The sequence below is a fragment of the Xyrauchen texanus genome, chromosome 45 (assembly GCF_025860055.1).
Source record: "Xyrauchen texanus isolate HMW12.3.18 chromosome 45, RBS_HiC_50CHRs, whole genome shotgun sequence".
NCBI classification, from domain to species: Eukaryota; Metazoa; Chordata; class Actinopteri; order Cypriniformes; family Catostomidae; genus Xyrauchen; species Xyrauchen texanus.
In genome coordinates, this window is record NC_068320.1 from 12878874 (window position 1) to 12893129 (window position 14256).

The 14256-nt window shown below is 36.3% G+C and overlaps 1 protein-coding gene across 2 annotated transcripts; it reads right to left on the reverse strand.

The window, feature by feature from the left end:
- Positions 1-4362: 4362 nt before the first annotated feature.
- LOC127637668 (plexin-C1-like) lies at positions 4363-12526 on the reverse strand. 2 transcript variants are annotated; one of them, XM_052118853.1, is made up of 16 exons: positions 11630-12526; positions 11322-11447; positions 10789-10923; positions 10436-10536; positions 10183-10291; positions 9925-10084; positions 9715-9817; positions 9518-9611; positions 9261-9299; positions 8671-8804; positions 8379-8558; positions 7594-7702; positions 6285-6455; positions 5939-6100; positions 4805-4843; positions 4363-4537 (listed from the first exon to the last, which is right to left on the reverse strand). In XM_052118853.1, exons 1-16 carry the CDS (start codon positions 12524-12526, stop codon positions 4469-4471), a joined length of 2628 nt encoding a protein of 875 aa, XP_051974813.1. In that variant the 3' UTR covers positions 4363-4468. The 2 variants fall into 2 exon arrangements, with proteins under 2 accessions (XP_051974813.1, XP_051974814.1); XM_052118854.1 differs by lacking the exons at positions 4363-4537; positions 4805-4843 and adding an exon at positions 5022-5755.
- Between the last annotated feature and the right edge of the window lie 1730 nt (positions 12527-14256).

A 14256-nucleotide genomic window follows, 5' to 3' on the forward strand; every position in this document is an offset into this window, starting at 1 on the left:
TGTGTTCTCATACTCATGTGCTCAAACACACAAGACACACATTAACACAAGCTGATAGTAAAGCACCATATGCCCAGAGAAAGGTTTGAGTGAGCCTGTTCTGCACCATGCTTTTATGCCAATATAGGGATGCACGTGGTGGCTCTCAGATTATAGGATGAAGGCAGCCATACTGCACTGATTCAGACTGGCTTCTCTTGCCTCACACATCACAACACAAGACAAAAGAAGCTTTTAAGATTGAACACTGGGTCAGCACTGGGCTTGATAATAATGCATAGCTATTAACCTTTGGAGGTATTTTTATAAGGAAGCAAAAATATGAGTGTGTGAAGGATTAAACAGGGCTGGTTGGAGTGTGAGCAGACGGAGTTACATAACACCTTCACTACAATGACTTATGGCTTAACCAGCGTCACTCTCTCTTACACACACGCACATACACGCACGCATGCATAGGTTTGCTTCATTACCGAGGACATGTCATAGGCTTCCATTGTTTTCATACCAAGCTAGCATTACCCCTAAACCTAGCCCTGTAAGGAAACTGTTTCCATTTTCAGAATTGATGAATCGATTTTAAAAAGGTGGAAAATCCCAAAATATCCCATGCCAAAGATGTCTGTTGTTTTTATATAAGCAAATTCATATTTATATATTTTGATTATTTATACAATTCAAAAAAACATTATAATTATATTGTAAAATATATTGTAATATTAATTATGATTAAATTATAATGAATAAAACAAATCCTTTGTTTATGAATCATTTTGTCAAATGAGGATGTTTCCAAATGTCCCCAAATTACAGATAAGAACATATGCAGTCTTTATGTCCATCAGGCAACATTTTCAGCTTTATACTTAAATCACAATAAAACATTTTCTTATCATGTGGCTTGATTTGGCTTTTCTCTCATTTCTCAGTTTCTCTCAGTCAACATCATTGTTCTCAACTGGAGCCATTTAAATAGCATAATGAATGAAAAACAATTTATATTTTCCCTCCTGAAATGCTTTTCTGGTTACAAAAGATGTGTTCCCAGAAGGGCATCTGCCTTCCTGGTAGCCACCCACACACATACACATACACACACACACACACACACACACACACACACACACACACACACACACACACACACACACACACACACACACACATACACACACACACACACACACACACACAACCTTTATGTACACATTGAATGAGGGCAGGAGAGAGTGTCTCCTTTCATGGTGTAAGGAGATGAGAGATGAGTGGAATTTCTCCAGGATTACATACAGTGCAGCAGGCTTCCCAGAATTCCACACACTAGGAAATGGATTTCTAGGAAGTGGTGATTAGAACGAAATGGCAGAACGCCAGACGCGTAGGATCACCCATCCTAAACTCCTCCTCCTACACTGTTTCTACACCTCTCTCTCTCTCTATCTATCTATCTTTTCGTCTTCTGCTATATCTCTCTAAATATACTTTATAATTTAAAGACAGTATCTAATGCACCTTTCATGATATTGTATTAATACCATTTTATCATCTTAATTACATTGTTAAAAAGATTGTAGCTGTACAGATATAACACTTGAATGATCATTTCTGAACAGGACAATCAATAAGAGATTTCTCAAAAAAGCACCAGTATATTATCCACAAATCATTATCAATGTGAAAAAAGAATCACATTTTGAGACTATTTTATCTGTATTATATAATTTACATTTAATTCTGATCCTTCTGAAATATGTGCCTGAACTGGTTTGAACCCTGCGGGTTTAACAAATAATACATCCTTTATAAACTCTGAAAATACTGTTCCTCATTCATCCTAATGAGTTGACATGTCTTCATCTTCACTGATCTTATGTTTTTGAAAGAATTGCATTGCATCATTACATAAAAACCTCAAAATATTTCTGTAAAATTAATGTGGGGATCTCTGTAAGGGAAAATATATATTGAGGCTACTATTTTAGGATTAATACAGGTTTTATTTTTTTAATTAATATAATTCATAGGAGATTGTAATCTCAATAATAATGTTATGAAAATAATTTACAGAATTGTTTTTCTCATTTAAGGTTGCAGCAGCTTTTTCTGCCTGATATTTATTTAATTGTATTTATAGTAGTATGTTATAACATATATAAAAACGGTTGTTATGGTGTTATAAAACAGTGTCTCTTCTTGACTGTCTTTTTCACTCTCTGTTTACTTTCGCTTCAGCACTCTTTGTCACATGAGATTTATTGAGTCTAAATAAGTGTTGGAGAAGTAGGTTTGCTTGCCTTGCAATTTAGTCTCTCACTGATTACTGTCTTCACATGTTTTGCACTTTAATTTAGCAAGGCAGAGTGGATTAAATCTAAACATTGTACTGGATCTGACAGAAGGAATATGCTCCAATAAAGTTTTGTGGCAATTACCTCACAAATTGTTTTATGTATTTTTATGGTAATTCTGAGAATGTTTGCTCACAGAATGTTAAAGAGAGTCATAAAGAGTTTAACGGAATACCTTTGCACACAACTTGACACCTGTTATGATAGCCAAAGGGTGAATAACTCTCTGTGTGAGCAGTTTAGGCTGTTGTGTTTTATGACCTCTCACCCTTCACACACACACACACACACACACACACATTTGTTTTTCTATCATGTTGGGGACTTTTCATTGACTTCTGTTATTTTAATACTGAGCTAATGATATTATCCACCTAACACTTAGACACCTTTTTGTATTTTTAGATTTTCATTAAGACGTTATTTAGTATGTTTATTTATAGGTACTGTCGGCTTGTCCGAACAATGTAGATGATTTCAGGTTTTATTATACTTGTAGGAACATTGGGTAGACAAAACATGACCACAACACAACAACACAAACTTGAGTTGAAATCCAGAATAAAAAAGGGTGTATGCGAATGTCCGTGTGTTTATATTTGTGTGTCTATAGTTTTGACTCTAGTAATCTTAGAAAATCTCCCAAAAGAAATTATGTTTTTACAGATTTATATGTATATTATAATCCCAAACAAAAATCTGATATATAGACATATATGAACATACTGTATATATATATTTTAGGGTTAAGGTTATATTAATTGTAATTATATTGACTTAAAACTAATAAAATAATATAGTATGCCTTCATTTAGATAGGTAAGTAAAACATGTGTGTGAATAATAATAATAATACACACACACACACACACACACACGTAGTGTTTCCATGTTTTATGGGGACTTTCCATAGACATAATGGTTTTTATACTGTACAAACTTTATATTCTATCCCCTAAACCTAACCCTACCCCTAAACCTAAACCTCACAGAAAACTTTCTGCATTTTTACATTTTCAAAAAACATAATTCAGTATGATTTATAAGCTGTTTTCCTCATGGGGACCAACAAAATGTCCCCACAAGGTCAAAAATTTTGGATTTTACTATCCTTATGGGGACATTTGGTCCCCACAAAGTGATAAATACACGCACACACACACACACACACACACACACACACACACACACACACACACACACACACACAATCCTCCAAATGCAAAGACAGAACAACTCTTCCTTCGCCATCAGTTTGTGGTGTTTGGTATTTATAGGCTCGTAAAAGATATTTACACACATTCCATAATCATTTTCTATTTCATAAATATTTTCATATTTCTGTTCATTCCAGCACATAAATCTAATTTAGTCTCTGCAGTGACAGGGTGACAGCCTGGGGCGTTCTGTCTGAGAGTCAGATCTGTGAAGGAAGGGTCAGATGAGGATTCTGAGAAATACCTGAATGCAGAGATAATGAGTATTAACCAGGCTTATTGGAAGCATATGTCCTTTTCTCACAAGCCTCAGCAGGTTTAAGTTCTGAGAGTTCAGGACTGCATCCTCCAATACTGAGATTGAGGGGAGCGAGCGTTTATGTGTGTCATGCGTTTATTTGAATTATGCTAGAGTTCCTTGAAGTGCTTTCTAGCCGATTCATTGATTTTGCTGACCTGACACCAGGGATCAGACCTATTCAGGCAAAAATGAAAATTCTGTAATCATTCAATCACCATCTTGTCATTCCATACCCATTTGACTTTCTTTTTTCCATGTTAAACTAAAGGATCTCCCAGAAGCTGAGTGTTCAGTCTCTGTCACCATTTGCTTTCATTGTATGGAAAAAATAACAACTGCTTTTGTGCTCCACAAATATATATATATATATATATATATATATATATATATATATATATGGAAAAACTACTAAATGTATAAAACTGTGTCGTGTAACTCAAACCTGTTTCTCCCCTTTTGGTTTGGGAGGCATCTGAGTGATGTAGAAGTGGCTATTACCTAATACAAAGCGCTTCAGGCTTCCTAGAACATTAGCACGGATGGGTAATGTGCTATTGATCCCTCCAGAAGCCCGGAACTCTGGAATGTGGCTCTTCTTGTTGTCATAGTGATAGCAATTTCCATAACTTTATTTTTGTCATTGTCTGATGGATTGCCTCTCCAGGCATGATCTGTAATTGTATGAGCATGTATCTTAGAGTGTGCATTTGTGCTCTATTATTTTGATCTATAGCGCTGCCTTTGAAGCATAATTATTGTAAATCAGTTCTTCTTTTGAAAAGGACTCTGGGATGTGCATTATGCAACTCCAATAAAAAGAAGAAGCAATGTTTAATAACAGATTAACCATTTCCATTGTTAGATTTAGAGAAGACATTTGGTTTTCTGAAAGGTATAGTGAAAAAGGGGGGAGGTGGGGTATGTCATCATTTACTCACCCTCATGTTGCTCCAAACTCCTATATGACTGTCTTTCTTCTGTGGAACACAAAAAGAGATGTTACGCAGTATATGAGTCACCATTTACTTTGGTTGTACAGAATTTTTTTTTTTTGTCTCTTTCCTTGGTTTCCACTGAAGATAGAAAGTATTTCTGGTTTGGAACAACATGAGGATGAGTTAATTATGACAGATTTTTTTTTATTCTTTTGGGGGGTTGTTCATTTAGTAGTAATTTATATTACAAATAGGACTATAATACAATTAGTAGTAGCAGTATACTGAAATATTTCATCAAATATCAGATTAGGAAGAGAAAAATAGAATCCAATAAAATATTTCCACTGTCATAGAAAAAACACTATAGTGCAAAATAAAGCAAATTTGTCCTCTATTGGTTGATAGATATTTTTTATTATTATTATTATTAATTGTATGAATAATGAGTGAGTATATAGTGCCACCTGCTGTTTAGATGCCACAGGAGCGGTCTGAGCAGTAAGTAGGATGCAAGATAAGATTTCTACAGAGTAATGTTTATTCTGGAGCTCATTCAATTTTATTATATGTGTAAAAAGGGCAACAGCATTATGGCATCATTTTACATATACAAAAAGTGGCCATTAAATAAGCAAAACACATTGAAAATTAAAGCTGTAGGCCTATAATAATTGAAAATATACAAAAATAAGTATATTAAAGACAATATAAAAAAATAAGATGCTCGCCTTTACGATTCCTTAAAAAATACATAGATATTAAAAGAACAGAATTATCTAGCAACACATGATTTTCAAGGTTACCATATACTTTTGCAGTAAGAAACTGAAAACAACTTATTTCCTGACTGCTCTTTCATTCTTGGCCAGATGGCTTCTGTGGACTGAGGCAGAACATATACTTTGTACTACTTTGTCCCATCCTGAAAACAAAATAATTCCCCACCCTGACCTGAAATAGACAATGAACATTTTTTTTTGTTATCTGAACATTATACAGTTGACTAAGTTTTATATTTAACTTATAATAGAGCAGTGATTATCAGAACAAATCATTAACTTTTCCACAGCAATAATCCATTTAGGAGCATGATTAAGGTTAGCATTAAACAGAAAAGCTCAAAATGAGACTTACAGTGAGTGAGTCCAGTGTGATGATGGCTCCTGATATGTGTTTAATCTTACAGAGAATGCTACTGGACAAAATCCATTCCAAAACACACTCATGTTCCTGATCTCCCTGTTGGCCAGACACATCCACCTCACTCTCACTAAAATTCAACTTATCTGCCTTTTTCTGAAAGAGAGAGAGAGAGAGAGACGAAGAGGGTGTGGGAGGTGATAACCAGCTCAAATTCAAACAACACGTTCTCTCATTACATTTGATGTGTATAATGGATATACAATTATTTGTCCAAAGAAATACAGTTACTGTTTCTTCGGTCATTGTTTTACAGAAGTCAGTCACTGTATAGGCCTACCTGAATTACCACCTGTAGATAATCGGACTCCTGTAAGGTGGTGAATCCAGTGAACTTTGGATCAGGCAGGTAGGAGAAATTATCAACACATTCAACAGCGGAGTTCCCAAATTTCAAAAACAGACTAAACACACCACTACGATCATTATGGTTGGGGAGAAACCACACATCCTGAGAAAGAGAGAGCGAATGAAAAATATGACTGAGACATGTATTGCCGTTCAAAAGTCCACTTGTGGCAAGTTGAATAAAAAAATTAGCATGCATTTCAGAATGTCTTTTTAGAGCACCTATTATGGTTTTTAAACGTGCCTAATTTTCATTTAAATGTCTCATAGATTTACAGGCACCCAATGTCAAAAATGTGCTCATAATTTAAATTGCAGCATTACATTTTTTTTCCCAGTGTCAAAAACGACTCGTTCAATGATCCGTTCTAAAGAATTCATTCTAAACTCCTCCTTTCAGACAGCATACTCTGCTCTGATTGGTCAGATGTCCCAGTCTGTTGTGATTGGTCTACCTCTGTGTCGTATTTGAGGACGGGTCAAAGCGGTTCGTGAGCAGCCAATAAAGACCAGAGGCGGGTTTTAATTACGTACCTAATTACATTGGTTAGGTTAGTACAGGAAGTATGTCTGGAATTAATAATGACTCGTTTCAGGTGTTCAGAATCGGTTCTTAACCATAATAGGTGCTCTTTAAAACTTCTGTAATTGGCGTGTTCCCATTTTTAATGACAGCTTGCGCACCAGCTGGCATGGACTCCACAAGTTTGTGCAACACATGATGAACCATCCAGAATGATTTAAGAATGTTAGAAAGAGCATCTTGTGTGCTTTAATGGATGCAAGGAAATCTGATCTTTTGCACAAAGGAGTTAACATGGTCAATGTCACAAACATGCTTTTTTGATAAGGATTGTTTGGATTATCAAAATCCAAACACTTTTTGTTTATTTACTTGTTTGAAATAGATTTTGAATCCCAGATTTCTGAATGACCCTGTATATATATATATATATATATATATATATATATATATATATATATATATATATATATATACAGTATAATGTAAGCTATTAATACCAAAACTGATGTTTTTTTTCTTAATAAAATATCTACAACCACTGAAGTGCTTTAAGAAATAATAGAAGCAAATAAATTATTAATTATATCTTGTCAAATGAGAACTCATGTTGTCTGTTTGAAGACTCAGGTTAGGACTAATAAACTGCCGAGCTGCTGCATTGGTTCCATTCAAAGGATTTAGCTCAGTTTAATGTAATATGTAATAATGACATTACCCCTGAGCTTGTGTCATGATGTGTTTTAAACTCTTTCCTGGAGGGATGGAGAATAATTGATTCCACCAATTCCATATTTGTCCCCTGCACATGAATCTTCCTTCCACCACTGAAACACAAGTTCAGCCAATCAAAACTAGAATAAGGTGGACAGCAATACATGCTACAAAGCAATTAAAGGGCAGCTTTTAAAGTTTTTAAAGTTCACAAACAAACACACATGCACAAGCATATTGGGCACTTTCCACTGACTTTTTTTTTAAGCTAATGCATTTTTATGCAAAATATTTTACATTTTGCAGCAAATTATAGCTACAGTATGCATGCACACAGAGTAATAGACATTCCTGATAGTGTGAAGCAGTCTGTCTTTACCAGATCTCCAGTTGTTCAATTACAATTTTGTAAAGTAAGCCTCCACCTCATGTGAGTAAACTGCAGCTCTTAACTATGTCAGTGGAAATGCAGAAAATGATCCGGACATGGCTCTGAGTTCTGCTTTCCTTTCTTGCTGCCTGTGTCACATGTACTGTTTCTATTTTTGGTGTGTGAAGCCACAAGACTGTGTATTTTCTTATAGCAGTAACTCTGTTTCATTTCACTAGTCAGCAAATGTAATGATTGTATAAAGAATGTTCTAATACAGTCTTTGTACCAACAACTTTACTGTGACTTTCTATATGGAAGAGCTCAGAAAAACATCAGCTGTGAAGTAGAGGACATCTGAGCTGACAGCAGGTGGAAGCTAATCTCAAAATGGTCTACAATGATCTTGTGTGCCATACCTTTTCCAGGTGACTTTGGGCTGTATTCCTGTGCAGCTGGGCAGGGAACTATAAGTGATGATGATGTTACCATGACAACGGCCATCAGGAGTAACAGCACACACTTTCACTGTTCCTTTAGTTTCACTAGGAGGAATGTTGAACCTTAGAGTGTCATTGAAGTATTCAAACACCGGAGCCCTGAAGGGACACATTCATGCACAGATATACAGTATATGTTTATATAGTACTGGTATATACATGATACATACTGTACACAGATTGGTAAAGACACATACACACAAAGTCTTACTCTTTTGGAATGCAGTCCAGATCCCCTTGAATATGGATTTTGGTGACAGATTGCAGGTTACTTCCTCTTAGTAAAACTCTGTTTCTGCCATGAAAAGATGACTTGTTGGGTTCTAGAGAGAAAATCTTTGGCTCCTATTGGAGATAAATAGTGTGCTTACTTGTTGATCAAACATTTCACTAAATGGCACACAGAGTAATTGTGTTATAAGAACTTAAAGTCTTCATTCACTCAGAATTCTGTAATGAGACTTTTTATTGAGTTTTGCCATCAAAGAATCATACTGTGTTTCCATGAAGAGATGGTGAAACAGCTTTTTCATCAATAAAATAAATACTTTATTGAGTCTCTGGCATATAAAGCTCAAATATATTTATAAAGTATGTGCATAATGCAATATGATTGTGACAGAACATTTGATGAAAATATGATATACAAGAAAACATCTGAAAGTTTACGAGAAACTTGTTCCTCAAAAGTGAAACAAAATCCTCAGACTCTTTCATAGTGCCATTCATCTGAAAAGGGAACACTCTGTAAATAAAGTCCTTATTCTGTTAGGTGGAGCATATATACAGTATGAAACTCACTTTATAGTCCGTCCCAGAGAGTAAATCTTTACATGCATCCTAAAGAGTGAAAGAGAGACAACTTAAAATGCTTCATTTACTTTCCATTTCAGCCAATACAGCGACATGTCAGCTGTTATCAATACTACATTAATATCATACTGACTCTTTGTAAGAGTTTCTAGATGCTTTGTAACAAATATCAAAATAATAATAATAATCAAGTAGTAAATTAAAATAATCATCCGTGTTGAAAAATAAAACTTTACACATCTTACCTGTACTTGTAACTGCGGCCCAGGTTCATGTGTCCAGTCACATTGCTTGGGAGAAGAGGACCAGTGACACCCAGCTGAGATGCACTGCACACACCTGCATTAATTCAGTGTTACAATGTGACTGAAATAATCTCGCAAATAAGAACTCAATATAGTCTTTATAAATACTTTTAGGTTCATGATGTGCATTTTCTCACTGTGTATAAGAAATATTTGATGAATGTTCTGTGATACTGGAGCAGTTCCTCAGCGTCAACATCTCTGTGATCTTCTGATCTCCAATAGTTACTACAGCTGAGACTGAACAGATTAATAAAACATGCTTGAGATTACAAACAACCATATAATGACTACATAAATCCACTGAATGAAAGAAGGTAGGCTCAGCTCCACTGATGGAAACCAACCTCTGGTAGACAGCAGCTGGTCAGAAAAGCTACAAGAACAGTTTGGGAAAACTGCAGCTGTATCAGACCTGTCACACACATTCACACTTCCTGCAGTAAAGGCACATGAGAAGACGGGACTTCCTGTGCTCTTCAGACTCAAGACAAGATGTAGAGAAATCTGTGTAAGAGTGGACATTGGTTGGTGAAGAGTAATCTTGGAAATATTGTGAAAATCATGAAAGTTTCCCAACCAATACTTCTAAAAATGATATTTACATTTGTGGAAGATGTCTTTGCCACCTGAAAATAAAGTAGTTGTCTCTGAAAAGAGTCATTTGGGATGGACACCCATGAAGATTCTGAGCACTCATCTTTGGTAGAACATCTAAATGAAAACACAAAAAAACAGCATCAACCAATAAATCAGTTAGCGCTATTTAGAGCCAATGAGCTAGTCCAGACCAGATCTGCGTGCACTTTTCATCGTTATTTATGAATACATCTAGGTGCAATGAATTGGAAGCCTGACCTGCGTGAGTTCACACACCAGCCACAGAGAGGATCCAGAGAAGCTCTGCAGTCTTTTAGAGTTTTGTATTTAACACACTGAGCCACAGACACTCTTCTGACCTACATGTTAACCAGAAACAGACAGAAACAATTATCTTATTTCATCTGTCACAGGACCAGTATGACATCTGATATACACTCTAAATTAGCAACGTTTGTGTCTGTGTCACCCTTTTCAACATACATCAAATGGATGCACTAACACATTTCGAATGAAATTACTCAAGTAAGTATATTGTATAATAAAACATTACAGTTGCATAATGCTTAAGCTACACATGGGGATATTTTATCTTCGGTTTTCAAACTCACCTGATTCTTCAAAGCTATGTAGACATGTTTGGAATCTACTGGATCAAAGTGCATTCTGGGAAACACTGATCGTTCATCATCAGATTTGTACAGCACCATTGGACAGCCAGCTTTGAATGTCTCATCCAACACAAGCTAGAAGTACAAACAGCATTATGATCCAATAGTTGTGAATATTATGAATGACGACTGTAGTATTTTAAATTCAGTGCTAAACATGGAACAGTTTAGGGCAGAAAGAGTGATGATGCAATAACTTAACCTGCTTATGATGTGGTAGTTTCTGAAGGGAGGAAGTATTTACAATAAATAAAGTAAATATACACTGTTTTGTTTTTTAATCATAGTGGGGACTTTTCAACTTCTATTTTATTTAATCCTGAGCTAATGACATTTTCTATCCCTATCACAAACCTTTCTGCTTTTTAACAAGATTATTTAGTAAGTTTATTAAGGCTGGTCCCCACAAGATGATTTCATGATTTTCTATCCTTGTGGGAATCACTGGAGAGAGAGAGAGAGATGATGCGGACCTTTATAAGTTGGCCATCTTTGGTTCCTATGAACAGCACAATCCAGGATTCAGTTCTAACTGCTGCTACTGATGTCATCGATCTGTACTTGAAAACCACAGCAAGTGGCTGAAGTTTCATACCACTCTGCAAAGCAAAAAAACAAAAAACAAACAAACATACAAACAAAAACAAAGGTAAAGTGGCTTTAGGTAAGCGTGAAATTACAAAAGTAACCAAACTCCTAAAACTAGCTTTACTTAAGCGAGAGGCTGTACAATAATCGGATTAAAACATTTATTTTGATACAATATTGTACTAGTTCCGACCTCAGAAATACACTTTTCACCGTTGGTGCAGAAACCCTTCACTTGTCCTTCAACATGACTGATGTCGTATAAAGCCAGCGCTGTGTTCTCTGGATCACGTTCATTTTGCGCACTGAAGACACCTGCCCAGATAACGGACTTGACTGAAGGAATAATGGTGGAGGCGAGAAGAACTGGACGAACTTTATCATCACAGCATCCAATAGTTGCAGCTTTGAGGTCCTTGAAAATGCCCTTTTTTCTTCCTTTAAAGTTATTCAGCCTGAACACATGAACTTTCCTCTCGGTCTCAGTCTTTGTGTTAATAAACAAGTACGAGATATTGAGCGAAGATACCTGAAAGCCGTCAACAAACTCTACATGTGTTCTGGTGGTCTGAATGAAGGATTCTGATAATTCATCTATTCTGGAGAAAATGCCACCTTTGCCAGAATTTAAAGTGTCCCTCAAGGTAACAATTTCTTTTCCCTTCTTTCTCGCCACCAAAAGGTAACTTCCCATCGGGTCAACTTTAGGATTAATATCAACTATGAATGCTACAGATGTCTCTTTCCACTGAGGACCAACCGATATGCTTTCCCAGTAAATACTGTTTGTGATGTCATTAATATCAAGAACTTCACAATATTCATTGTCAGATGTCCCACACGTAACCAAAGTGCCGTTCGCGTCAAATGGCACCAGAATGGTCACTGTATTGGGGTGTGTGGCATTAGAGATGTCTTTACTCTTCTCCTCAAGTAGATCGTGTTTCATCTGATGAAGTCGACGGTCGGTAAGAACATACAACTTACTGTTTCCAACCACAAAGTCCTTGATGTCTCCATCAAAGTTGTGCGCATCTTTGCAGATGCAATATTTTAATAGTACAAGAATTCCAAATATGTCTCCTCTCATCTTGTATGTAATGTGTGCAATCAGATTTGAGCTCGAATATACTTTAGCAACAGTTACATGTTAACGGAAATCCGGTATGAACTTGAACATAGACCCTATAAATAGGGCCATGTATTATTTTCGTCTTGGTGACAGGAGCTTCCAGTGCACAAACAATACAGCAGCAAGACCGAGATAATAATAAAAGTGAATAGAAAATAAAGTATATATGGAAATACACAATAGGACAATAAATATGTGTGTGTGAATGTGTTTGTGTGTGTGTGTGTGTGTACGAATACAAATATAAATCTGTTATATACAAGCAAGGGAATGTATGGCAGAAGAGGTAGTGTATGTTGGATAAATATAAATACTAAGCTGTGTATTGCACATAATTATTGCTCAATGGTGCATTTAACTGTTCATGAGATGGATATCCTGAGGGAAAAAACTGTTCCTGTGCCTGATGGTTCTGGTGCTGAGTGCTCTGTAACACCTGCCAGAAGACAACAGTTCAAAAAGGTAGTGGGCTGGGTGAGTGGGATCCAGAGAGATTTTCCCAGCATTTTTCCTCACTTGGGAAGTGTATAGTTCTTGAAGGTAGCGCAGGAGGCAACAAATAAACCTCTCAGCAGTCCAAACTCTCCTTTGTAGTCTTCTGATATCTGATTTCTTAGATGCACCAAACCAGACAGTTACTGAAGTGTAGAGGACAGACATTTGGCCTTGCAGGCTGATCACATTGATGTGGCTATTGTGGGACATGGTCGTGACGCCACCAACTGGCGGAGGGAAGTGCAGCACAATTAATAGACTTTGAAATATCTTGCTCTTGTTAACCTTATTTGCTTCAAATGTTTTTAGAATAATGTCAAGAAAGTGAAGACTTACAATTCTGAAAGGATTCTTGATATCTTAAAAAATGTTGAAATGGCAATTCATTAAATGTCATTATTCCTTTTTATGTATATTCACATGTTTTTGAGGTACTTGGCATGCTTGAATTTCCATTATTGCACACAAATCAGAGTTGTCAGCCATTAGGCCTGTGAAAATGTTAACATATGGGTGTGGCTGGGGAGCTCTGTAGTGCCACCTTTTGACAAAAGTGGTGGGGTCAGTTTCTTCTACAGTCACCAAAGCCAGACAGCTTTCAAAATTACAGTCATTAGCTCCGCCCAACAGGAAGTTGGCCATTTTGTATTGAATGTGCATATTTTGCCATCTCTGAACTTTTAAATACTCCTCCTAGAAGATTCATGCAACTGTCACCACATCTAGACAAGACATTGAAATGCTAAATTGTGAACATATTTTTTATATATCGAACGGTGTAGCTATGGCAAGGCAAAAAATGTATGGCGAAAAAAGGGAAATTGTAAGTGTCTCATATCTTCTGTGTGAATTGACAGATTTAGATCAAACTTGAGCAGTGTGTTGAGCAGTGGTCATGTCAGCTAATTGCATTGATGTGGCTATTGTGGGTCAAGGTCATAGTGCCTCCAACTGAAAACAGGAAGTGAGACACTTTGTGTGACTTTGAAATAGTCCTCTTATATTTCATCCTATTCTCTGTGGTAACGTGCTCAACAAGCCACGTGATAAGATGCGTGGATTGATGGTATTAGACACAGAGGCAACTGAGATTTGACCTCCACCACCCGGATTGAGGTGAGTCACTACACCACCACAAGGACTAGTGCATAGGGAATTCCTAATTAGGGAGAGAAAAAAAACAATTTAATGCG